This window comes from Manihot esculenta, chromosome 12, assembly GCF_001659605.2.
Source record: "Manihot esculenta cultivar AM560-2 chromosome 12, M.esculenta_v8, whole genome shotgun sequence".
Taxonomy (NCBI): Eukaryota; Viridiplantae; Streptophyta; class Magnoliopsida; order Malpighiales; family Euphorbiaceae; genus Manihot; species Manihot esculenta.
Genome location: NC_035172.2, coordinates 5504315 through 5516018, shown reverse-complemented (window position 1 = coordinate 5516018; position 11704 = coordinate 5504315). Strand labels below are relative to the sequence as shown.

The following is an 11704-nucleotide window of genomic DNA, read 5'->3' as shown; positions in this document are numbered from 1 at the left end:
CAAAGGTGCTTCCGCAAACTCCCCCTGTTCGGCGGCCGAACCTGGGTTTTCTTCCTTGGTCTTTTCTTTCAAAACTCAATTTCTTTCTTCGTAAAATCCATAAAACATGTAAAAACATTTTAGAAAATCTTTATTTTACACTTCTAAAAAGTTTCGACATCCGAGAAATTCCGGATTCTAACGAAGATTCAGACAGAAGGTAGGAATTCCGATGCTGGGTCTAGCCGGGTATTACATATATTTTCCATAAATTTCTTATTATTTTTAATTTTTTAATATAAAATTAAACTAATCATATTCACTAAAAACCATATCCTAATAAAAATAATTTAAAATTTTTTAGTTTGCTGTCATTTCTCAAATTTTTTTTATAAAATTCAATCAATTATAAATATTTAAATATTTCACATTTTATATATTAAAACACGGTCCTACAAATAAAATTTATAATTTTCTCAAATTTTTTATCACTTTTAATTTTACAAATAAAAATTATAATTTTTTCAAATTTTTTGTTTCAACATTTTCATTCCTTCAAACTTTTTATATAATTAAAATATTTTTACTATTACGGGAAATAAAAATATACAAATAAAAAATAAAATTTTCTAATTTTCTAATACACGTCCACTCCTCTCCAATTTTTTTAAAGCAATTTTAAATCTTCTTGACTTTTTTCACATCGTAAAATGTCACATAACTATTTAAAATATATATTTCTCTACTGCAACTATATTTTAGATAAAATAATATTTTAGACAAAAAAAATAGAGAGAAAAATTAAGGAATTGTGTTTTTAAATATAAACTCTAAATATATTATAAGGTATAATAAGGATATTATAAAAAAAAATTATATTTTATTAGGTTTAATCAGTCATTTGCATTTAAACTAATAAAGAAATGGATAGAAATATCGTTCATTTAAATAAAATAAAAAAAAAATTAAGTGTTCGATTTTAAAATTATAAAAATTGATTAGTTAATTATAATATAATTTAGAGATTAAAAAATAATTTATTTAAAAATAATTTATATGTAAAAAAAAAGAAATATATATTTTTTAAAAATATATTTTTTAATTTTAATAAAAGCAATAAAAATGTAATATTAATAAATTTATAGATAAAAAGTTTAGTATTATTATCTTTTGAAATCATTTTACTTAAACAATTTATGTTTTCATTTGTACATAAAATATTTTTCTTCTATAATTTTTAATATTTTAAATATAAAAAAATATAGAAATAAAGTAAAAAAAAAAGAATTAATAGCAAAAGGTGAGGCTAAGGTTCTGATAAAAAAAATAATAATAGCAAAGTGAGGCTAATGCTCTGATTTATTTTACTGAAAATATTTTTTAGAAAAAATATTTTTTATTTTTTTATGTTTGAAACATTTAAAAAATTTAATTAATAAAAAATATTTTATAATAATATAAATATATATTGATAAATTAATTAGCTTTAGAATTAAAAATTAACTAATGAATTTTCTATTTTATAAAATTAAATAATAAATTTTCTAATATTTAATTTTCCAACTGTACCTTTTTTTTTCTAATATTTAATTATTATTTATAATTTTAAAAATCCAATTATGTCCTTAATAATGTTAATTATGTTTAATGTTTGATATATATGTAGGATATGAGAGATGATGAGCTGAGCGTGGAATCACACACCATAACATAATAAAATAATAATAATGAGCTAAGGCAAGCAACAGAGGACGAATCCCAAAGTCCAGAAACAAACTTAGTCCTCTCCTCATTCGCTCTTCCCCCCTTCTCAAACCCTAGTGCAACAATTCTTCTTTTTGTTTTTCTAATCCACCATTCAAATTCAACCACTTCTCCACTCTCCTTCAATCTCTCACTCTTTACTCTTCTGTCAATTCCATCTATTTTTCACCTCAACAATCTCACTTCATGAATCCAACATTGTATCATTTCAATTCATTGCTCGATTTTTCTGTTTCTCGTCTCCAACTTAGCGATTCGAAGCTTTTTTCGCTGCTTGATTGAATTTGTGGGTTGTGTAGAGTGTAGAGTTGTGGAGAAGAGGAAGAAAGAAAAAAAAAAAAAAGGAGATTTGGGATTTAATTTACCAGTTTGCCCCCTTGATCTTTCAAGAAGAAGAATTCTGGTATCCATGTCAAAGGTATGCTTGTTGTGCTTTAGTTTTGGAGTTTAATCTAATGTTTGTGGGAGAATTTATTAGGTGACTTCTGTAGCAAAAGTTCCTCCTTTTTAACTTTCTGGATTTGGTAACTATGAGAAGCTGACTTAAATTCAAATTATAGAGAGAGGATGTGGGAGGGAGAGGAAAAAAGTTTCCTAATTAGAAATTAAATCCGATTTTCACTTTTAGTTGTCAAATAGCAACTTAGTACGCTAATTCAGTAAGTAATGCCATAATGGCGACGAGGATAGTGAGCGTAGAAATAGTTTGGCAATTTTATTACCTGTTTTACACCATGAAATTTCTGTTCATTGCCAATGTGTGGAATATACAAAATTCAACTAAAACTAAAGTTGATGTTATCACATAGAAAAGTTTGAACTAATGCTATTTGTGATAAGATGTAATGCAATGGATTATGTAATTGAATCAAAGTTGTAATATGTTAAGCATCACATTGTTTTGTTTGGAAGTACAAAAGTGCAATGTGGATGGAAATTCTATTAACCTGTTTGTTTAGATGTATTTATGAAATGCAATCAAATTTATATTAGTGATAGAAGCAATGAGAGCGAACTTGAAGATTTGTAGGAGAAAAAGATGTGATGAGTAAGTGGATTTGCAAAAGGTTTGTTGAAAAAAAAAATGGCACTGGGAAAGTGGTTTTATTGTAATCACAATTACATCATGTCTGATTTGTAATGAGAACTAAATCAGCACAGATGAATGAGAAAAAAAAAGGGTAATATCTCTTACATTAGAAAAAAATTACTTAACCGAACACAGTAACTAAACAAGCAACTGTCTTTATTTAAAGCAGCATAGATTACAGTGATTTGAGTTATTCCCATGTTTTTTCATGAAATGAACTAAGTTTGAAGGTTGCAGACATTGAAGTAGAATATTATCACGGTGATGGTAAAATTTTAGGTAAAAAATTGGGAGATGGTTGACTAGTGACTCATGAATTATAAGTGTTGGAGTGATTAGCATGGAGATCTCATGTAACCACTTGGAAACCAAAAGCAGATCTTTCTCTTAACCCTTCTGGACTCATATAGCAGCCTGAACTGACAAATCATGGTTCCTTTTTTGGGTATGTGTGTTTGTTTGGATGCCTAGAACTGAATAATAAAGCGGGAATTTGTTTTCATTCTTTTCATTCGGAGCTCAATACCATTCCTTATATTGGGGAGATTAGAGTTGACTTGATGCTGCTATGTGGCCTGAACTAACAAATTACAAGTTTCTTTATATATGTTTGAAACAGTCCGGCCCAAACTGATCCAAATAACTTTTGGGCCCACTTTCCACTTGATCCAAAATGGTTAATCCAAGTTATTTAGTAGTTTTGTGCTAGCTATTATATACAATTCAATTTTTTTCAAATCTACCGATGTGGGACGGAACAGCTGCCGCAGATCCGCAAGTAGGCAGCTGATCGTTACACTCGGTCCACTAAATTTGCGACGTCCTTGTTGCAACTGATTCGGTTACAATTGCTAACCAGGACCGGACCCTTGGATATTGTGGTTCGCTAGTACTTTGGGCAGCTCCACCTTGTCTCTCATGGGTAGCTCTTTCCTCGCAGGCCCTCTAGCTCCGCACAATTTATATGACTCAGGGTGGCTCTGATACCAATTGAAACAGCCCGGCCCAAACTGACCCAAATAACTTTTGGGCCCACTTTCCACTTGGCCCAAAATGGTTAATCCAAGTTATTTAGTAGTTTATACAATTCAATCTTTTTCAAATCTACCGATGTGGGACGGAACAGCTGCTGCAAATCCGCAAGCAGACAGCTGATCGTTACAACGTTTATCAGAATGTCTGGAACTAAATAATGAGATGTGAAATTGTGAATTTGTTTTCAATCTTTTTATTTGGAGCTTAATACCATTCCTTATATTGGCAAGATTAAAAGTTAATTTATTAGTAAAATGGGCTTTAATTCATTTTACTAGATTCATCTCCAAGGCTAAGAGGTCGCAAGTTCAAAGCCCCTAGATGGAGCCAATTGTACTAAACAAAAAGATGAAAAGTTAATTTCATGCTGCTATGTGGCCTGAACTAATGGATTTGGGTTCCTTTTTTGGTATATATGTTTGTTAGATCATGGATGGCTTGTAACAATGAATTTTTGAACATTGTGTTTGTGCTGCATTGTGAATTTGTGCGGAGCAAGCATAATTGTGAACAAAGTAGCATGAGCAAGAACCTTAATGTTAATCTTTGACAGTTATAGAGTGCATTCGATTTTGATAGCTGTAGCGGATGGTATTGAAGAGATTTAAACATTAATAGTCATGGATGAGGGTAATGGGGACAGCGTTATTTAAAACCTTTGTTATTATGAGCTCATCACCACTTTTGTTGCATGTCATTCTATCTTATGTCCTTCAGAAAATGGTGATGAGTGTAGAAAATCAATTGAATTCACAGGTTGATGACATCATTCTTTTAGAATTCTGCATTTTGGTTTGGCATGATGTTATTCAACTCAAAGTCATTGATAATGCGAACATCTCAATATAATAATCCTGTATAGAAGAACATCAGAATGGCGCCAACGCTGATTGTCTTTTTCTACACATTTTGGTATTGCCATGTGTCTTTTTATATGTCTAGCTTAAGCAGAACTTGGTGAACAGTTTTCTTGCTTGCTTTGTTTCTTGGAATTTAATTTGTTGATGTTTGATGATAATGGAGCTTTCTTCCTCATGGAACTTAATTGCAGTTAGTGGTTCACCTTCGCATGAAACATTGATTCATGGATCCTGAAACCAAGAAGTTTGAAAGAGGTAAGAACTCATTTTTAGGACATTTGTGTTTCATTGCACCCTTAGATCTTGTAGTTGGATCATTATCCAATAAAACAGGTGGATCATTATCTTCTGCATGTTTATGTGTTTTAATAGAAAACTACAAATTTGATCTACAGTTCCATTATCCACCATATTACCATATAAAAACCTTGTATCTTCTGTACAAAAAGCTATGGTTTAAACAAGTGTGGGATGGTATTTGTATTTATCCCAGACCTTAAGAGTGTTGCGTTTTACCCAAAACTGTCTTCTTTTGTATAGGAAATTTTGCATTTACATTTGTTTTCCACGCTAAAATTCTGGGATTAGAATTGTAATCTTTAGTCATGTAAATTTGTCTTCAAAAGCAAAAAGATTTGGAATGGTTATTTATGATATTCTCTTGCTGATTCTGAGTGAGCAATAGGCATTGCCCTTAAATTCAGTTGTTGGGTATGCAATTTGGCTTTATAACTTCCCTGCTGCTGTCCCCTCCGGACATCCACCCTGCACATGCACTCACACATTCACCTTTATCTTTTATCACAAACTCCTTTGTTTGCTGAGTAATGATTGATAATTGATACTCTTATAGATTGGATTTTATACTAATTCTATTAACATGCCAAACTACAAAATTGTTATATCCAAACAATTCATGTATAAGAAACTAAGAGGGTAATATAGATATGTACCAATTCTTGAAGTTGAGGGTAAAAATGATGTTTTCCTCATCCATTTTTGCTTATGCCGATGCTATCTCTTAAGGAAATGGGCTAGGCCTAACTCACTCCTAAAAGCTAGTTCAAGCAGGGGTGGAGTGCCTAAGGATTCATAAGGAACATATTACCCTTGGTTTGGGTATTTAACTCACCCTCTCATGCCTAGGGCCAAACGCCTGGAGTGTGAATACTTATGGGATGCTTAACACTAGATGTGAAGGCTCTAATACCATCGCAATAACATGCACCGGGTCCAATTCACCCCCAAAAGCAAACTCAAGGGGGTAGAAGTGCCCAAGGCTTTATAAGGGATGTTACTCCTGTCCAAAATCAATTTGAGAATTTAACACCATCAATTTTGAAACTTTAGGACCAAGAGAGCTGACTGGTGCTGTTGATCTTATAAGTCATTACAAGTTGTTGCCTCACCATGATTTCTTCTGCAAGAGATCGCTTCCTTTGTCAATTTCTGACACACATTATCTTCACAATGTGGTGGGAGACGCCGAAATCAGAAAAGGGGAAGGCATGCAATTGGATCAGCTTATGCAGAATAATTCCTATTCCAGAGATAGCAATACACGCATACAACCATTTGACCTGGATGTGCTCAGAGAGGCCTTCCTATTTAAGGAAACCACTCCTATAGAATTGCCTCCTGTAAGAAAAATGTTACCTTAAAATTTTCTTTGTTTCCATTATGCTAGTTGCATTTTTTGGCTCTGGACAACAATTCAAGCTGCATGGCATTTGTTGTCCACTTATAACTGTTGAAGTTTTATTCTGTAGATCACTGTGGTTGAGGTGATGAATTTTGTTTTTTTTCCTCATTACCTTGTTTAGTCAGAGAAGGGGACTCCTACCATTGCAGCGAAATCAAAAAGCGATTCCAAAGACAAGGAGAGGAAGCATAAAAAGCACAAAGATAAAGATAAGGAGAAGGATAAAGAGCATAAGAAGCACAAACACCGTCATAAAGATAAAGATCGAAGTAAAGATAAAGACAAGGAGAAGAAGGATAGAAGTGGACATCATGATTCCGGTGGTGATCACTCTAAGAAACACCATGAAAAGGTTGGAAGTCATTGCTTTTTTGTAGCTACTGCTTGAAGACATTCTAAAATTTGTGGTAAATGGGAAAGGAACAAAATTTTTGAACTGCCTTGCAATTTTACCTTATAACATAAATGGTAAACAGGTGAACTCTAATTTACGCCAGAGTTCTTATTTCTCCTCAATCTTTAAATATGGCAATTTATGCTGACTAGTGGAAATGGGCTGCTGTTTATGTGACTTCTCTGTGAACACTGTGTTTTCCCCTTCTTTTATATGTCATTTGAATTTCAATGCATTGCCAATATGTATCTTGGACTTCTTATGATTTCAGAAAAGAAAGCATGATGGAGATGAAGACATTAATGATGTTCACAAGCACAAAAAAAGTAAGGTAATATACAGTAATTTGACTTCTGGGTTATTTACTGCATGTTCAGTTTCAGTTAAATTTTTTATTTTATAACACCTTTCATTTATTGGTATTTGGTCACTTGCTTCCTCTAAACATGCTCTTACTTCTATATCTTATTTTTAATTCTTCACTTCTATTTCTCTTTTTGGCACAATTGTTTGGCTCTGGGGTTCAAACTTGAGATTCACAACCCTGGATACGACCTCAATACACTGAGATAAAGCTCATTGGTTTTCACTTTTGTTTCTTGTTTCTAATTTTTGGCTTCTATTTCTCATTCTTAATTTTTTCCTGCAGCACAAAAGCTCAAAAATTGATGAGATTGGTGCCATAAGGGTAGCTGGCTGAAGTAATTGACATAATAGTGTCCATTTGTTCTTTGAGTGGTTGTAGTTGAGAGTTTGAAAAGGAGTTTCACTTAAAGTAGTCAAATTGTTTGAGGTAAAAACATTACTTGCTTTTTGTAGTTTCATCTCCAATTTTTCATTTGCCTCGTATTTTTGGATCAAATGTGTGAATTTACTGAAAAACTAAGTTCTCGCTATATTGTTAAAACTAGTTTTATTTAGCTTGTGTGCATATGTTTCCTCCACCTTTTTGCCCTTTAGTTTTAAAGGTTTTTTCTAGGTAAAAGAAAAAAAAAAGATAAATTATACTAGCCTTTTTATCAATGTTTATGAAAATTGGCTAAATAATCTTTCAGACCAGGCCCTCAGTTTTACTTAGCAAACTGAGGTTAATGTGTCAAATAAGTTACTATTTCCCTTCAAATTTAATTGAAACTTCAATTCAAACCCTAAAAGCTATGTATAAGAAGAATGATAAATGTTGCTGCAAAATTATGTAGACAAACTTATTACCAATGAAGAAAAAGTTCTTTACTTCATTTCAAACTCTGGTGGGAATCCCTTAAACTTAATGGAAGCTCATGGAGATGAAGTGTTGTAAATGGGCCTACAAGTGCTTTTTTTTTTTCAGTTTCCTTACATTTTTTACCTGCCATCATTGCGTGTGGTGAACTTATATCTTTTATCTGAAGGGCTCCAGTCCTTGGGCATTATCTGGAAGATAAGTATACTGGGCTTAGGGCTTGTGGGAACTGCCTGAATTGGCCGACTTTTATTTCTCTCTTATCCAAGTAAAATAACCTCTGGTATTCAATGAGATTGTTCTGGAAGTTGGCTTTTGTTTGTATCTACATCCTTTATCTTCTTATCGAGCATACAGCAGGCATGAATGTTTATTACCAGTATTGAGATTCTTCTGAATCTTTTTGTTCTTTTTTTTTTTTCTATGCAGAGTAGGTTCTGAACTGACCCAAAAATGTGAAGATGGTGAATTCACCTGATACAGGAAAATTTGGACGGAGGGTAAAAATCGCTGAAAATGAACTTTGTATCATAACAATTATATAGTTAGGTTGAACTTTAATGCTTCCATTTTCTTCTCAGTTTTTATAATGTCTTGGATATTTTAGTATATACACATTATTGTAATCATTTGTCCTTTTTAGAGTAGTGGTGGTCTCAAAGCCTAGTCCCCATAATTAGTTTCAAGTAGAGTCTTCCTAGTCCCACAATTAGTTTGAAGTAGAATCTTTAGTATTGAATTGTAGGAAGATCAGGTTTGAGAAATAGGATTTTGTAAATTAATTCCTTTCTGAACTCATTCTTGTGCCAATGACCAGCATAAATTAGTCCTAAAAAGGGCCGCAGTTTTTGTTTTCACTTGAATGATATTTTTCTGCAAGTGCAGCAGAAAAAATAGATTACTGAGGGATCAGAACTTCTATTTAATTTTTTTTGAGGTGAAGAATGATGATATTGTGGCTGTTTTGTGCATATGGAGTATTTATCTGTATCTTGTATCGGAAAATACTTGCCTAGATTTGTTAACGATGGATTAACAAACAATGTGATAGATCTACATGAAAATTAAATGGGGTTTACTTGTTTGTTTGGACCTATCATGGAACGGATTTAAGCAATAATTGCCTATATTAGATCATATTCTTGGGATTGTGATTGGAGTTGGATAGCACAATGTATTTACATATGGAAATTTCACAAAAGAAGAGTTTGAGGGGGTGGGTTTATGGCAGTGATATTTACTATACCAATGGTTCTACTGCATGAGAATTGATTTTTGACGTGTTGTGACAAAGGTCTTGTTTGGTTTGGGAGTTGAATAGCTTTCTCCTACAGCTTTGATTTGAACAAATGAGTGAATCTTAGCATTTTCTGAGAATTTAAAGTTTATGATTTAGTTGCCACCGACCAAACAAAGACAAAGTTTCCCAACGTGAATGAAAGTTTGTTTCTGGGTCTCCAAAGCTCCTACGGTGGGATATCTCCAAGGTAAGGCTAGCTAGTTGAAGTTTGCTGCTGGAGTTGGCGCTTGAAGATAAAGAAAAAGATAAAAGAAAAGAGGCACTTGTGGGTTTGAACTTTTCTGAGTGAGAATATGCGGATATAATCATGATAATTCATAGTGGGTTGGGTTCTTCTCGCCAGCTCGTGGGTGCATGCAATGTATACTTCCTTGAAAACTAAATGAATATGAGAGAGCTAGCCCTAAGCTTGGCTAGTGTTGGATCCTCATCCTCATGTGCTGCCTCTTTCGGTTTTTTTTTTTTTTATTGTTATATTGGTGGTTGGTGTCCATGGAAGAAATTATTCTCTTCACCTATTTAGTTTACCCCCTTCCATAGAAATGATTGTTTTAACCTTTTCACTGTTATTTTAACTTTGTTTCTTGATCCTTATATCTGGAAATACAAATTCTGGGTTGGATTATTTTGAATCAATGAGTTCTGGAAATATTATGGATCTTGATAAAATTGAGGATGGGCATGTAAATCAAAATTTCATTTGTTTTATTGGAAGTATTTATTTTGAATTGAGTAATAATTTTTTATTAAAAGAAAATTTAGTTTTTTCTAATGAAAGTATTTTTTTTTAAAAAAAAAAAGACTTTGAAGGTTTTATAATATCACTATGTTATATATATATATACATTTTTTTGTTAATATCTTTTATAACCAAATAATACAAAATAAGATTAAAAAAAACAATTTCCTGAAAAATAATTTAATATTTCTTTTCCAAAAAATTCTTTTTATGAAGTTGATATTTTAAGTTTGATAATGTATTTAATTTATATCAATTCTTTATTCAATTTACTAAAAAGAAAAATCAAATGACGATAGAAGATAATAGATTTAGTAAAACAAGATCATTATAACCCAAGTGGGCAAGTTGCACAACTGTACAGATTCCACATGGTCAAAATTCACCTGCTTAGCCCAAAAATTATTATCCTTAATAGTTAGTATGATTAAAAAGATTGTTTATGCTCCCTAATCCCATATGATTCAATAGTTAAAAGCATTAAAATTTGACAGGCTCAGCTCGAGTCTTCCCTCTCCCTATTCCTCTTAAAAAAAACAGTGATTTCGTATACTAAACTCTATAAATGAGCCCTTCAAAGAATCAAAAGTTCTCTTCTAAAAGAAAAATAATAGAAAGTTCTTTAGTCCCAAATTATTTATCATGGAGAAGACGACACATTACATCTATGGAAGTGCCTCTTTCACAGCAAGCACACCCATTTTGTGAAACTTCATGGAGGCATGTAAAGACAAACAACAAATGGAATCAATAGCATTAGCCATAATAGAAAAGAGAGAAAACAAAAAAAAAGACATAAATAGTTGTAACCCATGTGAAGAAGAAGGAACTTTCATCATTATTACTAGCAATAGTGATGAATAAACGATCAAGAAATCATTAGAATTGAATACCCAATTCTTCATTTGTTTCTGTTTATATGTATCTATCACCTAATGGGTTGTTTAATTATGATTCACCTTCTTTCTTCATGGGTCTTCTGCACTAATAATAACCCCAAAGGACTTCATCAATCAACATTCATTGCTTTCTATAACTAACTCATTTTGGAATTCATCTTTTCAATTGCCCAAACTTCTTTCTCTCCCTTTTTAACCCTTGAAATTCTAATTATTTTTTTGAGCTCTAACCAGATTCAAAATCGAGATTTCTCACTCTAAAAATAATTTTAATATAGTAAAACATATCGATAAAATTCTACATAAATTTTATTTGATTGGAGTTAAATGAGCTCTGCAATTTAAATTATCAGAAAACGATTCCAATACTAATAAGTTAAAACTCATTAGTAAAGTTCTAATTAAACTTTATTTTATCGAGTTGAGTGAACTTAAAAATTTTAAATTCTCATAAAATTAACCAATTTATTTAATTCGTACAATTTAGATAACCTTAAAAAGTTATTTTTTTTTTCATTTTAATGAAAATAACTTATTTACCTCGATGCGAATAAATTACTTTCTTTATTACTATTAGAGTAAATCTTTATCCCTAGGGTGTTTTGTTTTTTTGCTAATCTCAAACTTTTTATCATATGTTTGACTAGGTTATTTGTTTGAAAACATAGAATGTTTTTTTATGCCAAGCCAGTTAGACAAGAGCTAGAATAAATGTGGATC

General features: G+C 31.7%; 1 protein-coding gene across 3 annotated transcripts; it reads left to right on the top strand.

Annotated features, from left to right (window-relative positions):
- Nucleotides 1-1683: 1683 nt before the first annotated feature.
- On the top strand, nucleotides 1684-8903 carry LOC110628201 (mediator of RNA polymerase II transcription subunit 19a). 3 transcript variants are annotated; one of them, XM_021774741.2, is made up of 7 exons: nucleotides 1685-2161; nucleotides 4920-4983; nucleotides 6079-6368; nucleotides 6552-6782; nucleotides 7096-7150; nucleotides 7474-7617; nucleotides 8476-8903. In XM_021774741.2, the coding sequence occupies exons 2-6, from the start codon at nucleotides 4953-4955 to the stop codon at nucleotides 7491-7493; spliced, it is 627 nt and encodes a 208-aa protein (XP_021630433.1). In that variant the 5' UTR covers nucleotides 1685-2161; nucleotides 4920-4952; the 3' UTR covers nucleotides 7494-7617; nucleotides 8476-8903. The 3 variants fall into 3 exon arrangements, with proteins under 3 accessions (XP_021630434.1, XP_021630433.1, XP_021630432.1); XM_021774740.2 differs by having other exon boundaries at nucleotides 1687-2161; nucleotides 7096-7155; XM_021774742.2 differs by lacking the exon at nucleotides 7474-7617 and having other exon boundaries at nucleotides 1684-2161.
- Nucleotides 8904-11704: the final 2801 nt, after the last annotated feature.

Coding starts and splice junctions, on each gene's coding strand:
- LOC110628201 (XM_021774740.2), top strand. CDS start 4,953: ATGGATCCTGAAACCAAGAAGTTTGAAAGAG. Junction 4,984..6,078: donor AACCAAGAAGTTTGAAAGAG/GTAAGAACTCAT, acceptor TTGAAACTTTAG/GACCAAGAGAGCTGACTGGT. Junction 6,369..6,551: donor CTCCTATAGAATTGCCTCCT/GTAAGAAAAATG, acceptor TACCTTGTTTAG/TCAGAGAAGGGGACTCCTAC.